General features: G+C 38.9%; 1 protein-coding gene across 2 annotated transcripts in view; it reads left to right on the forward strand.

Annotated features, from left to right (window-relative positions):
- DCHS2 (dachsous cadherin-related 2) overlaps positions 1-20,465 on the forward strand; it is a 122,862-nt gene that overhangs the window by 85,018 nt on the left and 17,379 nt on the right. For both annotated transcript variants that reach the window (XM_054825623.1, XM_054825624.1), the window contains exons 8-14: positions 1,183-1,340; positions 2,514-3,357; positions 4,302-4,541; positions 9,717-9,851; positions 10,084-10,293; positions 11,539-12,396; positions 18,265-18,375. In XM_054825623.1, coding sequence (XP_054681598.1) covers positions 1,183-1,340; positions 2,514-3,357; positions 4,302-4,541; positions 9,717-9,851; positions 10,084-10,293; positions 11,539-12,396; positions 18,265-18,375 — 2,556 coding nt within the window. The remainder of the gene's footprint in view (positions 1-1,182; positions 1,341-2,513; positions 3,358-4,301; positions 4,542-9,716; positions 9,852-10,083; positions 10,294-11,538; positions 12,397-18,264; positions 18,376-20,465) is intronic.

Below are 20,465 nucleotides of genomic sequence, written 5' to 3' on the forward strand. Positions count from 1 at the left end.
TACAGGTGCAAATATTTTACAGTTGCAGGTAAGGTGGTTAAATAAAAAAATCTGTATGTATCTAAACACACATCTATATGTGCAGCTAACTAATTTGCATGTGCAGATTTGGAGAACATAAACAGCTTCATGCTTACTTAAGTGCCTATGGACATATAGTTCTTTATGGGTGTTTTGCATACTACATCTGCACTGAATTTATTTTTACCACAGTTGCTTATTAGAATAGCAGCTGTTGTACTACATGACTTTATTTAACCCACTAGCACACCTTATTAAAAATTCACATAGCAAAAAGTTGTTTGCATAGTATTTTGAGAGGCAAGCAGTTATGACAAATTTGATTTTCTGTTTCTGGTAATGTAGATAATAATAGATACATGTAATGTAGATAATAGTAATCGATACTTTCCCATTTTACTAAAGATCGGAAAGTATTTGTATTGCGTTCCTTGAAAATGGGGGAGAAGTCACAAAGACCTATTTACTTGTCTATGGTAGAATTTTTCTTTGTAACTGTAGAATCAATGTAATATGATATAGCTACTACTAGTAATTTTAACTAGAACTGGCTCGTTATTAGCATGCGGCCAGTCTTTGATGAAGGATGAAAGCATAATTTCCAATGTTCACGTGTTGCTTTGCAACAACTTACTGTAAAATTTTAGCTACCCTGGTTAGCTCCTGGTTCAGAGCACAGGCAGGGCAGGTGGCATCACTGCAGTTACGGTGTCTTAGGGGTAGATCGGTCTCTTTGCTGACCTGTAGTCTGCGAGGGATGTGAGCCAGCTGTGTACCCAGCACCAACTGACCCTTCACACCAGCTCAGAGACTAAGACTTAATTCTTTCTCTGACCCTGCCTGCCAACTTATGTTGGAGATAGGAGTACCAATCCTGGGGTGCCTGATGTGAGTAACGTTGGTACAAAAGCGAGCAGTTGCTTTGATACTCCATAGCATTACTCTGCATTTAGAAAGCTACAGAGAGAAAGTGGTTTGTAATAACTATGTACTCAGTGAAGGAAGAAGAGGTGAACCAAATGAACCAGAGAGCTCTAAATGAGTGCAGCAGGTTCCCTTTCCTCTGGCTCCAGCTCTTTCTTACTCATTAATTGCAGTGGCAGTACTAAGGAAGCAAGCTGAAGAGATCTATAATAACTGATATTCATTTTTTCCCTGTAGAAGATGATGTAGGATACTTCCAGATTGATGCTGTCAGTGGGGAGTTAAGAACAACCCGGTCTCTGTCACATGCTGAGAGATCAGACTACAGAATGATGGTCACAGCCACGGACCAGGGGATGCCATCACTTCAAGGACACGCTGCTGTTTACATCCAGGTACTGGTTTATGTTGTACGGATAGGAAAATTAGGCTATAGCTACTTAGTTTTTTTGAAAAAAAAACAATTTTAGGAGAAGCTAGGGAAATAAGCTGAAGAAAGGAAGAAGTTCAAAATTATAAGCACCTTGTCTCAAAATTTTCTTTAGCCATTTTTCTGTTGAGGGAGGAAATGAGAGGGCAGACTCATTTTTATTTGTTAAGAATGCCCAACAGGATTCTGAGTTGTCTTGCAAATAGGTGATATTTGTGGTTTAGTAAGAGGTCATCATGAACACTGGAAAAGAGAAGGAAAATATCCAGGTAGGCAGAATATGAGGAGAGACTGAAAGTGGGAGAGAAATAAACTACAATATCTCTTAGATATTTCTCTTTCTCCACTATGTTACTCTCTTTTCTAAATTCTGTCTCTGTAACCTAGCATAAGGATAGCTCATTCTTTTATGCTGGTTTATACAGGGCTGCTCTGCACGGGAATGTAAAATCCAGTGTGTGCTCTTTCTGCAGCCAGCCACCTGCAGTTCATCAAACCGCAGCGGGGCTGCTTTGTCCAGACCGCCTGTGCACTCCTGTGTCACAGACTGAATGTCACCGAGCCTGCTATTGTCATGTCACCCAAAAGATGCTTAATTTTGGATAACTTGGAAAAATGCTTCAGCCAAGACAAGGCAAATACAGTTCCCACAGTTAAAGAGATTCTTTCATTTTAAAGCATGAACTTGAAATGCTGCAGCAATCCGTAACACATGAAACTCTGCAATGAAGAAATCAGCTGTTTGTGTTTGGCAAACTGCATAACATACCATGCTTTATCACGTCTGTCCCTGTGATGCTGTCTATGCAGAAAGTCAGTTGAAGTGCTTCAGAGTAGGGACAGAGGTAGTAGTATTCAAGTCATCAGGTTTTGGATGCCTGTGATTCAGAGGATGAGAGACGATCTTGTCCCTTTTTTTAATGTGGGAATGAAAGATAGAGTTATGGAATGACTGGCCAAGGACTATTTGAATTCTTACAGAGCAGGTTGAGTTTGCTTTTCTGGCTTTGAGGCATGCTTAGGATAAATATAGTCACAAATAATAACTTATTAAACTCTCAATTAAGGAAGACCATTTTCATTACACTACTCATGATAACAATGGGAAAATATTGCCGTCTTTATGCTTTTGTTACAGGTAGTCCCACTTCCCAATGGAAGATCTGTCTTCTCTCAAGATTTCAAGCACTTTGTCGTACCTGAAAATTTTAAACCTGCGCAAGTGTTGAATTCTCTGAAGTGGCCTGATAATCATCTAACAACTAACAGGAAACTGCATTTCAGTATCGCTAAAGATGATGATGATGATGTTCATTTTGAAATAGATAGCTTGACAGGAGACCTTTTTCTTTCCAAGGAACTTGACTATGAAACAGCTTCACACTTCCTTTTGCAAGTTATTATAAAGGATTATAATAATAATCCTCCACAGAATAACACTGTCTTCCTAAGTATCGATGTAGAAGATCAGAATGATCATTCTCCATATTTTCAAGATGACTTTGTAGTGATTGGCATAGAGGAAAATGTACCTGTTGGCACTCTGGTTTACACATTCAATGCAAAAGATGGGGATGGCAGTTTTCTGAACAGCAAAATACAGTATTCCCTGGAAATGAGAAACGGGGGTGAAAATCCATTTCTTATTCACCCTTCATATGGCACGTTGACCACAGCTTTTCCACTAGACAGGGAGATTACTCACTCTGTGATCCTTACGGTGTCTGCAGCAGACCAGGCAATAAATCTGACTGATCGCAGACTTGATTCCCTGGCTGCAAAAATTGTTATTTTAGATATCAATGACAACAGTCCCAGTTTTACGTCTTCGCCTCTTTGCTATGTCATGGAGGATGTGGAGGTGGGCTGCTTTGTGCACCACATAATTGCAAAGGATCCCGATGAGGGAAGAAATGGACAAGTTACATATCACATTCTTTCAGGCAATGAAAACAAATCATTTGTATTGGATAAAATCACAGGTACTGTAACTTCTGTTCTCTGGCATTTCTTGTACTGTGCTTCTCAGGGTAATATTTAGGAGCGCATACAATGCAATACTGAAGTACAACATTACTATGGTATTCTACCCAGGTGACATCGTCCTCAGGGGTAATTATCTCAGGCAGAGCACCACACCGGTACTATGTGCAGTAGGCAAGCTCAGTGAGCCTCAGCTCAAAAATTTCTGCATGGCTCTATTACTGTGTTGTGTAGATGTACTGGAGTGCCTTCCAATAGCGCATTAAGGAATGCGGGAAGAAAGTATGTGCAGTGAAATACTTTATTCTGATTTTTGCATGATGCATACTTAAAGCATGTGCACACATATGTTGATATATGTGCGCACGAGGAAAGGCAAAGTCAAGATCAAGGAATGTGCATTACACTGTGGGTGGAACATGTCCAGTGGAGGCTCAAAGTGCTGATGAATTTCATTCTTCAGCCCCCTGAAATTCTCTGGTTCCTGAATGAGTTCTGTAACTACTATATCATCTGCACACAAATGCAAATCTCGCCCTAATATTTGTAATATTTTCTGGTTCTTATTCTGAATTCGAATCCATTATGTGATGCAACTGTCACTGATTTGCAGAGCTCCTAATTGCATTAACTTAACATGCAAAAGACAACAAATATTTAAGTTAAATAAAGTTAAAAAGTTAAGCCCAGAGTTAAATAAAAAGGAATCTCTGAACTTCACTTGAATATTGTATGAATCCCAGTTTCCCTTGACATCAAAATTTAGTGTTTCTGGGTCAATTAGCAATGTAAAGGGAATGAAAGATAATGATTGAAGTCTGGAAGCCTTGCAGCAGTGGCACAGCATGCATGGTGATGCTACATTGAAGCTGTGAGTGCTGGAACAACTGGGATCCTAACCTGGACCAGAATACTTTTTTAATACCTCCTTTCTTTATAATAGGACTCCTAACTACAGCCCAGCTTTTGGACCGTGAGATTCAGGAGCGCTACAGTTTGACGGTCATGGCTCTTGATGACGGCAGCCCCGCTCTGTCCACCACGCAGGTTCTAACCATCGTTGTTCTTGATGTGAATGATGAGACCCCGATATTTCTGAAGCAACTTTACGAGACTGCAGTTCGTGAAAACCAAGATCCAGGAGAGTTTGTCATAAAGGTGGAAGCCGTGGACAGAGATGCAGGTAATTTATGTCCTTTCACTATTCATTTCATTATGGACCATCGTAGACCAATCAAATCTTGCTGCCTGCTGTGCTTGCGTGTACAGCCATTGTGCTTTTGCCAAGGTAATCTGAGTTTTGAGTTTCAAAACATGCCTGCTGGTTCAGATCCTCAACCTTTCTTCAGGGCTTGGAGGTATTCTGACTAGCATGCTGGCCTAGCTTCAGCTCTGACTGGTATATTGAATGTAAAATGTACACTTGGATGATGTGGGGTACCTCAGCGTACTGTTGCTTTCATGTGAAGATTGCCAGTGTGCCTTGGTTATAAATCGACAATGTTCAACTCAGTTAAAGTTAATACTTGAACGTTTTGTTGCTCTCAGTCACAGCATTTTGAATAGTTTTTAAAGAGTTTGCTAGACAGGGTCCTGGGTTTGTAACGTAACATGCAAATGTGCACTAATACTTTTTGACCAGAGAGGGGCACTGTCATCCAAGATTTTCCAGCTAGTTGAGCTGTGAAGGGATCGTGGAAGCTGCTCTGGGTTTCAAATATGATTTTACATACGTAAAAATGTTAATGCATTGCTTTTCAAACATACACAGAATGGATAAGTAAGAAAGGGTGGTTCATCTGCTCTTTGAATCACAGGTAAGGACTTAAACGTGAGAGAGTCTTTGCTAAACAACAAAAAGTTCCCTCCAGTTCTTCAACTACCTGCTCTTTTGAAATATCTAAAATGTATATGATGTTACAGGTAGTCTGTGTGCTGGAGAGAATCTTACCTTCAGTAATACCAAGCACAGTGCATACAGTTGGTGGAACATGAAGCAGTTACACAGAGTCTGTAGTCTGCAGTAAAGATAATCTGAAAAGAGAATTAAATATTACAGTGCTGCTGCAATTGGTCCAAAGTTTGTCTCAACTTAGGGAATGACTTTCTTTTTACCCTGGGTTCACTTTCTGCACATCTTTAGACTTGTTTAAGCTTATGCTATCCAAAAAATAGATAAAACAATAGATCTTGTATAATAATAATAATAATTTTCTGTATTCAGTAACATTTGCCATTTTAATGGAGAGCACATATTGATTACAAAAGGCTAATGTGAGCTCAGTAGAGGTGCTACATAGAAGAGACATTTCCCCACAAGTATGTAAAGTATTTATAAATTAGGAATGGGTGGGTAGCCCTGTCTATGAAAATCATGACAGCTGAGCAGCGTTAGTCTACCTCTGTACCTCGCTCTTCCAAGTATTCTAAGTATTTTCTTTCCTTTGTGGATCTCACTATATAAAAAAGGCAATACTTGAAGTAAAAATTTGCAATAATAGAGAAAAAAAAGTGGGAATTTGCTTGAATTCCTCTCCCTCCTTTCTCCATCCCTTATATTTATTTACTGCACATCTTGTGGGAAACACAGCAGAAGGGAAATTTTGGGAACCATTAGGAGGAGGGAGTGGGGATAGCTTGGCAAGGCAGAGAGGATGGGCATGCCAAGTGTACTGGGTGGCACAGTGTGCGCCTGCTGTGCAGACACTTTGGGCTGGAGCAGTGTTGTGGCTGATGGTTCCTTCCTGCTTTTTTTTAAAGTACATTTTCCAATAACCACAGTCCTTCTGTTGGGTCTTTTTCTCACATTTGCCTGATTTGGCCTCATGTCATGTGTGTATAACTATATTGTTCCAAACAAATACTGAAGTGATGCTCATAATGTAAGAAAATAGGATTTATATAGGAGTCATATAAATATAATGCTACTCAATTTTCTTAAGTTTTTTTGAACAGAATTTTTTAATAAGACAACTCTTCTCATGGTGTTCTTTTTTTATATCACATTTTTTACATTATTTTTATTCGGTCTTTAAATTGCAGTTTACATCCCAGTAATATTTGCATAGCCTCAGTGGAGGACTTTCCTCCCATCACGGTTTTTGTGGGTTTTTTTCATTACATATGTTCCCTGACTGACCACAGGGAGGAATCATTTTTACTGACAATTGCAGCCATCATCAACTTCTTGTTTTATTTGTCTTTCTACTTCATTGCCTGAAAAGGGAAGAGGGAAAGCATGTAGCTGTCACCTTCTTTGTATTTGACCCAAACTTTAAGCTTGCTTCCAGGTCAGAAGGTCTGTTTTGGGAAATCGCTACTAAAATTTTTGCTTGTAATGATTTTCTTCCATGTGGATACCCATGAAACTTCTTGTTTGGCTGACTCCCTCCTGCACATTACAAGAGCTGCACTTACCGCAACTGTCTGTTGCCTCACTTTCTCAAAGTCCTCTTACACTGTGGGAGCTCTCCACCCACCCCAAGGCTGACATCTAACAGGGCAGTGCAAGTGAATACAAGTGTAAAGACACGTGTAATACAAGTAAATGTTGGAAACGAATGCACAGGAAAACAAAGATACCCGCAGTGTATTTAAGATGGGTCAGGGGTTTGCCTTCAGATATGTCTTTGCAGAACCTGTGAATGATCTGAACTAGCTTTTGTCAAGGTCTGCTTTTGAGCAGATGTGCACCTCTATGGTTCAGTAGTTATGTCTGGAGCCTTAGGAGAAAAATCTCTGAAGGTTAATGGGGACTGCTGACTTAAAGTTTTGAGACAGCCATTCACTAGACATTTTGTCTCACTCATATCCATGGATTATTACGGTCTTAACAACAGTAACATTATAAAGATGAGCCTTGAGCCTAGATTTGGGGCAAGGGAGACATTTGTTCCCATTGCTTCTTCACCAGTGTTGGCAGTAGACATATCCAAGTGTAATGCCACGGCTGCTGCTTCAGAGAAGCTGTGGTAGCACCCTGGGAGAGCAGGGGTGGTGGCGGAATGGGAAAGGGGGCTGAAGGTTTATCCCTGGCTGCAGCTCAGGCACCATGCATCCACCCTGCCATTTGGCCCGCAGGGGCAGAAGTCCCTGCCACTGGCCAGTGTCAAGGAAGGGGCTTAGCTCCTCTTCCAGCTCATAATGCACAGGAGAAATAGTTTGTTTCTCACTTCAGTTTGTAATTTCAGCCACCAAAATGTGACTAGCACTCGTGCATAATTAACCAACAGGTTGGATCAAGTGCAAATGTGTCAGCTGCTGTGCCGTGGTATGTGAATGCGTAGAATCAACATGCTCCTCTTGGGCAGGGTGTGCAGCTTTGTCCTACTGCTAGGTGTGCACTCCTAGCAGCTGGATTTGAGAAAGGAGGCAGTAAGTACTTGGAAAATAAATGTAGTTAAGGTGTCACGTATCTGTGTGTTTTGAGAGTTAAAAGTTTTAATTTCAACAGTGTGTGAATAGTCAACTTGGATGGCACCTGCATGTTTTTTCAGCACTGTCTGTGAATAATGTCCACTGTGAAATCTGTGAATGCACTGGGTTGAAGCAATCCAGTTCCAGGAGACCAAAGGCTAATAGTTAATATCAGCCCTGCAGTGCCATGTGGTTTTGTGGGGTTTTTTTTCTTCCATCCGTAGCATATTGATGTTTAAGGATAGATAAATGCAGATGGAACTGTGAATATCTTTTTAAATGTAGTTGAATGGTATCTAATATGGACAGATCAGATAGTGTATTGGTAACCTTAAACTTTAAAGACATTCTCTTTGACAGTCCTTACTGCTGTGATTTTTTTTTTCTTTTCTTCTGGAAGCCTGGAAGGTTTTCTGTGACTCCTTTTTCCTTCTGCTGTCAGTTGTATGAATAAGTCCGTCCCTTGACTTAGTTTAAGTGCAAATGCATTTGCAGTAATAATTCTTTCAATCAAATTTCAGTAGAATTGTCAACTCTTTAGCAAAACTTTCAAAGGCAAACAAAGGATGTCATGGACTTTAAAAAAATGTAGGCTGTTTCTTCTCTCACACTGGTGTTTCTCCATCAACTCCAGTGCAGGTTGTCCTGTTTGCTACTGCAGCAAATGAGAACAGGCAGGCAGTGTTTAACTCTTAATAGCAGTTTTAGTATGACTAGGAGTGCTGCAGCTTTCCAGGTGCACTAACTGTCACTGCCCTACTAAAAGACTGATTGTTGGTTGGAAAAACATTGAATTATTGAATGAAATTTAAAAAAAAAAAAGAAAAAGAAAAAAACAGAGCACGATAGTACAAGCCTTTCAGGTACAATGTAGGATTAAACTCATTAAAGTTGATAATATGAGTGTGATGGAGATGACATTATGCCTTCTTCAGGAGAGCATCAAAACTAGAACATGTATGAAATAAATTATTTTATAATAGGCAAGAATGTGGAGTCACATTTCCTGCCTAACTCAGGTGGGCAACTTCTGAAAGAAAGGTTTTTAAAAGCCTATACAGTTTTAGCTTACTATTTCCTAGAGAAGGACAGAAAGGTTAATATTCCTGTACTATATACAAATGGTGGGTCTAATTAGAAACTGGATGGAATTGGCATTCAGAAAAATTCTGAGGGAGGGAAATTCTTTTTCCTTCCTTTCTGGAAATGTTGCATGACTTCATAAAACCAAGCAGTATCATTTCAGAGACCAGCTACAAGTGGGAGCAGTCTAAAAGGCCTAAGATGTGCTGTGGGAATGCCCAACAAATTGGCTTTTATGCTGAAGACAACTAGGAGATGCCTACCTTATGAGTCCTGACGGGACTTAGGCGCCTGCCTGCTCGATATTACAAATATTTAGAAGTGATGGACAGGCCAAGACGTGGATATTTTCTCTGAATGCTTATACTATTCAGTGTCATACCGTACAGAGATGCTTGCATTGACTCCAAGTGAAGTGGAGAACCAGAGCTGCCAGAGCAGCCTGGTACTCTGCCTGACATTCTGTTAAGAAATAAATTAACCGCCTCGGGGAGACAAAAGACAAATGCATGAATTCCATGGCCTAAGTTAATGCTCTCTTGCACCATATGATGGTGCTGATATGTCAGCTTGTTTGGAGACAGACTCTGACTGCCAAGAAATGTTGCTGGGATCACTTTGAGTGGCTGAAAAACTTAGGCACAAAGCTTCCTTATCCAGCTGGATAAGAATTTTGAAGACCCAAATTTTAAATTTTGATCTTTTGTGCTAAAGAAGAAGCAGTTATTCACTGCATTAAAAATAATTAAATCCATAACCCATTTCCTGGGGTGGAGGAGGAGAAGAAACGAACAAATACGTAGACCTGAATGTGAGGAGAGTGGCTGTGTCTAACTAAGACTTCTGTTCTGCTTTTAAGGACTGAATTCCTTGCTTCAGTATGAAATCTTACCAGGAACTGGTTATGAGAAATTCAGGATGAACTCAGACAGTGGGGAACTTGTAACAACTGCATCACTGGACAGGGAAACCCAGGAGGTTTTCAGTATCAAAGGTAACAGTGTGAAATATCTATGAGCACCCATAAAATGGGAAATGGCGTTACTATCAGCACTGCCTTTTTCATGCCGTCTGAGTTAGATGGGAGTGTTAAGACTTTCAAGTACAGAAGAGCACATGCTTTTCGCATAGCACAAATAACTCTCCTATTTTGCTATTATTTAGGACCATCTATTGTTGCACCCACAACCATTGTATAAAATTTGCTTTCTATTTATTAATCTTAGTTTTGGTTCGAGATAGCGGAAAGCCATCACTGTCGAGCACGGTGACAGTCATCTGCAAAGTGCTGGACGAAAATGATCACTCTCCCACATTTCTTCTTCCCACGTCCGAGATCCATATTCCAGAGAACCAACAGCCTTCTGTCATTTATGTTCCCTGGGCTGTGGATATGGATGCTGGCAATAACGGAGCTCTAAGATACAAAATAATTGGTAAGTTACACTCCATCATTTTGTTACTGTAAATCAGGAAGTATATAAACAGCAGCATCCAAGTTTTAGACTAGTCTTGATTTTACCAGACCTCTCTAGCTCCTGTCTTGTTCACATGCTCCTTTCATGTGGAAAAAAAAATTATCTTTCACCCCTTTGTCAGCATTAATAAGCACTTTCCAAGCATACTTTCAGTCTGCTTTCTGGATTTGAAATAGTACAGAAAAGAAAAACAAAAAACTACCAAGTGCTGGAAGGAGGCATTCATCACAAAGGCATAATTTTGTCCCTTTTTGTTATAGCTGCGGAAGTTCTGAATGTAAATGTACCCTTGCAAATAAGTACAAGAATTAATCTAATTTTATTTATTTAATTGTATTTATTTGATTTTATTTCATGAGAGCTTCTTTCACCCAGCAATTAGTAATGTCATACTTGGTTTTCATATTGCCAAACTCTCCCTGTGTGCACTATGCCAATGTAAGCTCCATAGCTGTGTAAAGTCTCCTGTAATATCTTTGCACAAATACAAGTTTGCTGTGCTTACTTTGGTTTGTGGCTCTCAGCAATAGCTCAAACGTAGGCAGATAGCTACTGTGATAACAGCCAACACATTTTTCTGTGAAGAAACAGTTATGAATTCCTTTGTTTTCTTGGTTTTAATTTTGTGATCTTTTATGATCTTTAATTGAATTACCTTTGGTCTTTCTACTTGTTATAAAGTATGTGTGCCATTGGCTGTTATTAAAAACTCTGACACTTCTGTCAACTGCTTCATGTTTACCTCCCCCTCCTCATCCCCCCAAATCAAGACTTTGCACAACTCTTCACTTCCAAGAGACAGGTTATGGAAGACAACAAGGAGCAAGTAATTACAATTGTCAGCAATGCTTTATAGATTTCTGGAATTTGTAACTAAGGTTGGGAAGAGGTCACTTTATGCAGCAGCATTGTTGCAGGAGATTTTATAAGGTGTGCTGTTTTGGGAAAAAAGACATGCATCTGGCAAAATAGCCACTCTGTAAATTGATATGACATTCTGTATTTACTGTCATTGCCACCCACTGATTTAAATGAAACGCAGGTTTTAATTTGTATGAGATGAATAAAATATGTGACAGGCACATGAGTGCACCAGCTGTATGAGCAATTGGATCGTGTTAGTGCAATTAACATAGCGATATTCACAAGGGATTCTTTTTTCAAATGCGATTGTGATTATTTTATTTTTTATGTGTTTGAAAGGTGGAAATGTTGGAGAGTACTTCACACTAAATAACACTTCAGGAAAACTGCTGGTCACTCGTAGCTTAGACAGAGAAGACGTCAGCAATTTCACTCTTGTAATTGAATGCCGTGACCTAGGCAGCCCCTCCAGAAGCTCCACTGCCCAACTCTACTTAACGGTCTTGGATGAAAATGACCACAGCCCATTGTTTGCAAAGACTCAGTATCAAATCTCCGTGAGAGAAGACCTGGGGGAAGGCTCAGCCATCCTGGACCTCTTTGCTTCTGACGAAGATGATGGCCTGAATGGCGAAGTTACATACTCCCTCATTGACAACACCTTTGGAGCATTTGCTATCGACAGTGTAACAGGGTCTATAGTTACTACAAAGGCACTGGACCGGGAGACCAAATCCCAGTATACGTTTAGGGCTGTGGCAAGTGACTGTAGCGCCCATTTGCCAAGAAGCAGCACTGTCAGGGTTGTGGTGCACGTTGATGATGTCAATGACAATGATCCCGTTTTTTTGCAGAATCCTATCAGGGCCTTTGTGCCTGCTGAAACTGCTGTGAATGAGACAGTAGCCACTGTGAGAGCAGAGGACGTGGATCTAGGGCCAAATGGAGCTGTTGTTTTTAGTTTGATGGTAGCAGAAACTGTATTTCAGATCGACACAAAGACAGGTGACATCATTCTTCAGGAGCCCTTGGCTTCCAAGGACTTCAGTACCCAGCTGCTAGTGACAGCTTCAGATCAAGGTATCTCACCTCGAACAGCCACAGCTATGGTCATTATCTTTACAGAGGAACAAGAAGAGGAGATTTTGTTCAGCAACAGCCTGTATGAAGCAAGCGTGCCTGAGAACAGTGCAGCAGGTGGGCATCAAATCCCAATTTGTGTTCTTGCGGTTGCCAATCTCCCCTCCTTTTGAAATGGTAATTGTAATGAATAGTATAGGGAAACCTTTTTCCTGTGCAGCAACTGAGAAGAGTTAATTTGGATGAAGCAAATATCCATCTGCCCTTTTCCAGTGCACCAGAGCGAAAAAGAAGCATGCTCTGTTAGTTGGAGGCATCGTCTAGCTCTGGAGTTTGCTGCCCATGTACAACAGCGTTGCTCACGCTAAACAGAAAGCTCCTGTGTCAAAGGTGGTGTGTTTGCATCCCTCAGCCTGGGAAGCCTTGAGCTTCCCAGTCAAAATGACTTTAATGATGGGTGAACAGCATTTATCCATCTCTTCACTTGTCAACACACACAAGCTCAGATGAGATGAGTGGTGTGTACTAGTTGCAACACAACATTTCTTGATTTTGCAAAACTCTTATGAACTGTAATAGCTTTCAGAGATCCTCTAAAACCTTACTGAAGTTTTGGACTTCCCATAAGAAGGAGAACGGGGGGTAGGGAGGGGTGAAGGGGTGAGAAGTTTGGAGGCTGTGGTACATGGTCACTCAGACAGGCTTCTACAGTGCATCTCTACGCAGAGCCTGTGCTATTGAATGCTATCGATAGACCTAAATCACACAGTACTTACAGATTTACTTATTTTTGTTTAGTATAATGATAAGAATTACTGCTCTACTTTTTATCATTCAGAGAACATTTGTAGTTATGCCTCCTGCCAATAAGATATGGTGAGTACCTTTCCCTGCTTCAGGGGATGGGTTTATCCTAATGAGGGGCAGAGAGGAGTGTCTTGCACACTTTTCTGCCCACAAATCCTGCTGTACAATTGACTAGAAATATTTAGAGATTTGACCTGCACTATATTCTTGATTCAAACACTGCCTCGTGAGGTTCACCTTGAACAAGTAATTTATCCTCTTTATAGTTCAAATTTCCCTCAGTAAAATGAAAGCAATATTCCTTTGTATCCTAAGGGTATTGTGAGACTGGTGAATTCTTAGATCTCAAGTAACAGCCTATATATTTGATTAGGAATTGGTAAAAAAGAAATGTGTTAATAATTTTGGAAAAGCAATCAATATTCTCAGATAATTGCAAACAGAATAGAGAGCTAAGGGTGAAGATGGCTGTTGTAGTAATTACTGCTGTGATTACTCACCCATTCCTTCCTCTGTGCCTGTTTGGGACTACAAGCCAAATTTTCAGCAGTGTATTTTAAGATAAAGATAATGTTGTGACTATTACTGATGTTTCAATTAACAGATTGAAAATAGGCAATAAGGTGACCTTTTTTTAATTAAATTACTTTTTTAACCGTAGATGAAATATTTTGGGTTCAGGCTGTTTTTAAAGAGTCGTGATGAGTGATCAAGCCACCAAGTTAGAGCATCCTTCTAAGTCTCTTGCTGTCTGTCAAAAAACGTGGGATTTGGAAAAAGTAGAAGGCTTCCAACAGGAAAAAGTGGAGCATTCAGTGGCCTGGTGGTTAAAACAGTCTTCTGAAATATGAAAGGTGTAGATTCAGGCCTCCTCAGGCAGGGTAGCATTTCCCATTCACTCCATACTGACCAGTCTGAGTACAAAACCTATGGGATAAGAAGTTCTTTAAAGTTCTTTAATTTTATTTTTTTTAAACCAGTGCTTCATTTATTGCTTCTATTACAAACACACACACAAAAAAAATCCCTAAACATGTTTGTCCTGACATTTAAAAAATGCTTTTTGTTCGATGAATTTGACCAGGGTTTACAAGTAGTTTTAGACACCTTAAAATTGAAATTTTTTTGTGAATGTGAGTCACAGATACCTCAAGGCCTCCAAACCTTGTTTTACTAGCATCAGCACTGTACGGTAATTAATCATGTGTCACTTTGCACGGGAGAGTCTGCCCTTTGGGAATTGCTGCTTTCAGAAGATACAGTTTGGAAGTCACAGCAGTGTGTGTTAATCTCTCATTTTCTGTCTTTTCATTGATCTACCCATTGAGAGTCAATTGTGGTGATGTACAGGGGCCTTGATCCTAGGTGTCCAGAAAGCGCAGAGACCAGGGTGTTTCCAGAGGTGAGCCCTGGGCTCTCAATTTTGTCTCTCCCTTGCTGCAGCAGGCTTGTATTTTCAGAAAGTATCATGAGAACTTTCCCCATGGTAAGGTCAAGGCCCTGGGGTTTCAGTCTTCTCAAGAGAGATGAGATTAACCTGCATTAATCCTGCATTAAAATTTCTTTCTAGTTAAGAAAAAAATAAGAGGGAAGATAGGTTTTGTTAGGAAACATGTATTGATTTAAAGAAGGAAAACATAATTCAGAGCTTTATGGGAATAGAGAAGCTAATCTGATCCCAAATGTAGATACGTTCATGGGTCAGGCTAGACAATCCAGCCTGAAATCATGGAGATGCCCCAAGGAGCTGAGGTAGCAGAATGCCATAGTCAGATTGTTCTCCCATTCAATCTATAGAAAATATAAATAAGATTCAATTTAAGTTGTTTTGATTAAAGGAAATTTAGCAAAGCTTCAGAGTAAACAGGAGGGTTTCATCCCAAAATTTTAGTTTGTATATTTAATGAAAGTCTATTTGCTAAGAAGATCAAATTCGTTTAAGAGAATGATGGATTTTACCAAATACTAATACTGTTTTGGCTCTGTTTGTAGCATTTTCTTATTTATATAAGCATAAGTAAATATCAAATATTTTACATTTCAGTGGGGTAAAAAGCATGATTATAATTAAAACTCTCATAGAAGTTAGCTTACAGGATATATGTGATCCTGGGACCTCTACAAGTATGAATGGTACCAGTGTATTCAGTCCAGGGGAGATTTACATTACATACTGATTATTTGTAGAACTGGTATTAATAAATGTGGCTTTTCCTCCTAATTTTATTCTACCTTAACTAATAGAGTGGGAAAACTCTAAGTTTATTTTTAAAAGAATAAAAAAATCTGAATAGTATAAATAACGAAAGCCAAAGCCAAGGGTCCTTAGTTTTAATTTAGTCTAAACTCGTGAATTGGGTGAATGCCTCGGGACTTGGTCCTTGTGGTCAGATTTTCTTTAAGTGTTTGACCTCCAAGTTTAATGACCTTCAGAAAACCCTGTTCTTCTACTTTTTGTTTAATATTAAATATTTAATGTCTTTAGATATTATAAACTGCATTACAACGGGCACTTAGAAGCCAGTCAATAAATAATCAAGTCACTGAGGTCTCCAGAGGGTAAGAAACCTTTACTGTTCACCAGGCTTTCACTTGAATGGTTGTTTGCGTAGCATTTCCTTGGAGACAGATTCACCAGTAAAACTTGTTGACTCTTGTATTTTTTTTTTCTAATAGATAGAAAATACGTAGCCTCTTATTCTCTAAAGTCATCTCTTACTCTTTGTGCTCAGTTAGCTTTTTCTTTCACGAGCAATTAAGAGGTCTCAAGAAATAATGGCAAGGATGAACCGGGGTTAATGACAAAGGACGGGAAGAGAGACTACTATAATGAGTACTGAAGGGAGAAGAAAACCAACGATATAGTGATATAGTAGCTTAGTTCTGGAGTATGTTATGTCCTAACACGGAGTATAGCAAATGTTTTTGAACCTATTTGGTCAGGTAGGCAAATACTGTCCATGCTGCCATGCTTCACTTCCAGGTCAGCAGGCATAATATAAAGGTTGGTGTGTAGGCTATTTAAAGCGGTTTGAGATACTTTCAAATGCAATCAGGTTGTCTGTCACTGAACCGAAAAAAAACCCTAAATGTAAACATTTAAAATCACTCTTCACTTCCTTTAGTATTCTTAACTAATTCAGCAGTTGATTGCATAGCGTTCCAAACCAATCTGACTGCTTTCTGCTATGATCCTGATCTCCCTTCTTCCTTGTGCTGCCTTCAGTGCTGACTTCATCCTCGTCATGCCATTTCAGTGTGCCTTGCAGCCAGAAAGCTACCTTCCTCTTAATTTTCTCCAGGTTAGGTGTTACATGGTTTGACCTCTGCTTGAAGCAGTATTTGAATGACGTATACTTGAAATTGCAAGCTCCAGCAGATGGGTACTGTCTTGCGCTATTTACCTGTATAGGGCCTGTTTGTGTCACAATAGACCTGAGAGTTTGGGCATATTTTTTTGAGAATGAACTGTAAAAATTCGCTGTTTGAATGAGTCATTTTCTGTGAAATGTATCAGAAACAGTAAATTTTTCTCTGCCAAAAACAAGTTGTAAACAATGTTAGCTACATGAAAAATATGAAACTTAAAGGATTAGGATTTGGGGACCCAGAGCAACAATTTATTAACCTAACCCCTGAAAAACAGGGATTCATGTAGAAATGCTCCTGCTTCCTTTATTTCTGGTAGTTTTTCTTCTTAAACACACAAGCAAACAAACAAAAAAGACTGCTGACAGCATTAGAAGATAAATAGTGACATTCTTCGGACCTTGAATTTTTTTCTTATGTTTAACTTTGCTCTGAGGATGATTGCCCTTGCAGGCTTTTGCAGTGAATCAAAGTTGCTCAGCAATAAAATTCAACCTACAATCCCCTATTTTAGGTCCTAAAACAACCCACAGTGCAGTGTTCATATCAGTCTTTACCTGTTGGACTGTTGGATCTTACTTCTAGAACTTTTCTAGTAAATATCCCATGAAGATATTAACTAGTACAGAAAATTACATCTGTCAAAATTGGCATGCTTTGCTTTTGACAGTCAGATTTTAGGAGCAAATGACAAAGCACTTAAAACATAATTTCCTGGCTTTAAAAATCAATAAGTAACAATGCTAAAATTAAAAAAGGTAGCAGTTGTAAGAGCTGTGTTTCCTCTCATTTTTACATTAAAGATAAAGCCCTTTCCTCTAACATCCAGGACACTGAGTGTGAACAGCATGCCCTTGGTGATGTAATAAAATACCTAGTTGTCTGTAATGCTGTTTGGAAGAGTTCAGGTTGCACAGTAACCTCACTCCATCACAGTTGCATGGAATCAATTACAATTAAATAGTTAAAATCCATTAAAATCAATTGCCATATATGCTAAACAATTTCATAAGTCACTTGAAAAGAACAATTATCTGAAAATCTTGATAATGCTTTTCAAACTTGCTACTTTTTTGTTACATGTGATGATTCTGAGCAGGATAATGTATTCAGTTCCACATTTTCACTCTAATCCTATTTCAAACAGAATTTTTATTTCGTGACTCTTGTATGCTATATTAAATTATTGAACTTTTCATGGAATTTGAATTCTGCTTGAATAGGCATATAGCTATGCATGCAGTTTCATCTCTGTCAAAAGATGGCTAATTAAAATTTTTAAAAATATTTCATTAAAAATACTGTTCAAAAATCCAAATTAAATTGAGATAAATGAAGGAAAAATAAACTCTTTATGATGATTCAGGAGTAACATGCTTTCCTATGATGCAGAAAAAAAGGACTATTTTCCTTAAAAGAATTGATGAAAAAGTGAGATGTAAATGACCAAAGACAGCATAACCTGAATAGAAAGAATGACTTCAGGTAAGAGGTAATTCTGGTGGTACGTGAGAGTTTGCAATTAGGAAAGGTTGAAGCTCATCATTTTATTTAGACAGGTGATGAAGTTGTGATCAGATGAGTAATTTACTGGGCAAGGAGGGATAGACAGTGCCTTGCCTAAGGAGTTGTAATGCAATTCAAGTCATGGAGCAATTGTTTTTATTGTCTACTATTTTAATTCATTAATAAGTACCTAGCCTAGTACATAGGTGTCTGGCTGTGCATCTGCTATTAATCACATTTATATAAAATCAGAATAAAACCTTCTAAAATGGACGTGATGAAAATGTCTTATTGCTTCCACAGGTACATCACTTCTAACTGTAGAAGCTTATGAACGCAAATTTACAGGAGAAAACATAAAATACAGCATCTTCAGCGACAAGGAAAGCATATTCTCCATACACCCTGCTACAGGTACATTTTTATAACTTTTTTTCAAGTGTCTATGTGTAGCTTAAAGAGTGTGGTCTCTAAAATACAGCAAGTTTCTACCATAAGAACAAGGGATAGATAGAGTATTATTCTCCTGTTACAATTAATAAATCATTAATAAAACCGGGGATGAGGAGAGACCTGCACTATTGTAAACTTGATGTGGAAGGAAATTGAACGCCAGTATACCTGTTTAAAACACTCAGCTCTGAGTAACTATTGATCACCAGGTGTTGGGAGTTGATAAACTACTGCTTTGTGATCCAAGCTGAGACTCCGTCTTGTTTCTCATCGTAAAGTTGCCTAAAAACTCAATAAACAAAATCCTTCAAAACACTCCTACTGTAGGAAGCATTAGACCCTTGTTGATTTTATTAATAGTGATTGAAGTGCAGCCTTTCAGGACTTTTTAAGAGCAGTTCTTACCTCAGCATTAATTTTGACACCAGTGTGTCTCTACCCATTGTAGAAGCGTTTTAAGCTATATTGATGCCCTTGTTTCAGGCTAAGCTTGACAAGTCTGAAAGTCAAGTTTGGTTTTTTGGCAATTATATCTGCATTCCACAGCAAGTCTGATTTCACCTGCCTTTCAGTCAGGAACTTCGGATGTCAGCAGAGTGGTGTGTTTCCCCGTGTGCATTTACGTGCTCTCTTCTAAGGCACGTAAGAGAGAGAGCATAGCTACAATGGTTGCTTCTCAGCTTCTAAACATCTGCAACAAAAGAGTTTGCCTTCTGCATAGCTGTAGTCTTTCTGGGATGGCATAGTCACTGTAAGCAGTTTTCCTCAGAAATAGTGTAAATAGTTTGTACTCTTAACAAATGGCTTTCTCCCTGAGTTCCTGGAGGCTTTAATCCCTGATTATTCTGATGTCTCCAGGCATCGAGTGGTGGTACTCCTGTAAAGCTATCATGTTTGATGCTGATGGGCAGTTAAAATTATTTTGGTTTGTTTAGATGATGGGCACTTAAAGTGCATACGCTTGATTTCCAAGTCCTTATTTCACTGAAATAAAGCTAGAAAGATTAATCTTAAAGAATATCAAGACAAGTTTATCCCCAAGAAAGTGAATCTTCTCCAATATCACCTCCAAAAAAACTAAAAAGATGACGAAAAAAAAATCCAATTTTCCTGGTTTTTTGTTGTTTTGGTTTTTTTAATCAAGCCGGGCTGAAAAATGGTTACATGATGTTTCTAAAAGTGTCATAAGCACTTTCTTCACAAACAATAGTGGAATTTCTATAGCAGTGGATGTCACAAGTCTTCTTTTGAGCTATTTGAGCCATTGTGTTTTCTTCTGTTTCCTCTCTTCTGTTTCTGAGGAAATATTAATAGTCCTTTCAGGACTTTTTAAGAACAGTTCTTACCTCAGCATTAATGTTGATTGACACCAGTGTCTCTCTACCCATTGTAGAAGTGTTTTGAGCTATATTGATGCCCTTTCTATCTCAGGTATTCTAAACAGCCAAAGCTCTGCTCTACTTGTCTTTTCAAGCACTGATGTTAATTAACCCCACTTCGGAGAAGGCTTTCTCCCATTCTAGGTGCATTTATTATATTGTAGAATCATACAAAGTACAGTAGGAAGTGACCCAAAGACATGAATTAGTCTGTCCTCTGACGCAGAAGAGGAATCAATTGTGCAGAAATCTGACGGAAGTTTGTCTGTTGTGTTCTTAAAAACCTCTAGTGATAGCGATTCTGCAAACCCTCTCAATAGTCTGTACAAGTCTTGGCAGTTGGAAAGTTTTCATATTTATCTGAATGTTTGTTGAAATAATTTAAATTTATTACTTCTTAAGCTAGTAACAATAGATATAAGACAAAGGCAAAAAAAATTATTCTTTACATATTTGAATATTGTTACCTTGTTTCTTCTTCGTGTGCTCTTCTCTAGAATGAGCAGTCTTGTTATTTCACTTCTTCCACCTAGGTGATGTACCTCAAACTCGATTATTTGCTCTACTCCGCACTAGAGTCTTTCAGTTACTCTCTGTCATCTTGAAGAGTATTCCTTCTGCCACTGTCTATTTTGTTTATTCCGTATTAAGAATGCGATAGTTTTTAAGTGT

The sequence above is a fragment of the Grus americana genome, chromosome 4 (genome assembly GCF_028858705.1).
Source record: "Grus americana isolate bGruAme1 chromosome 4, bGruAme1.mat, whole genome shotgun sequence".
Lineage (NCBI taxonomy): Eukaryota > Metazoa > Chordata > Aves > Gruiformes > Gruidae > Grus > Grus americana.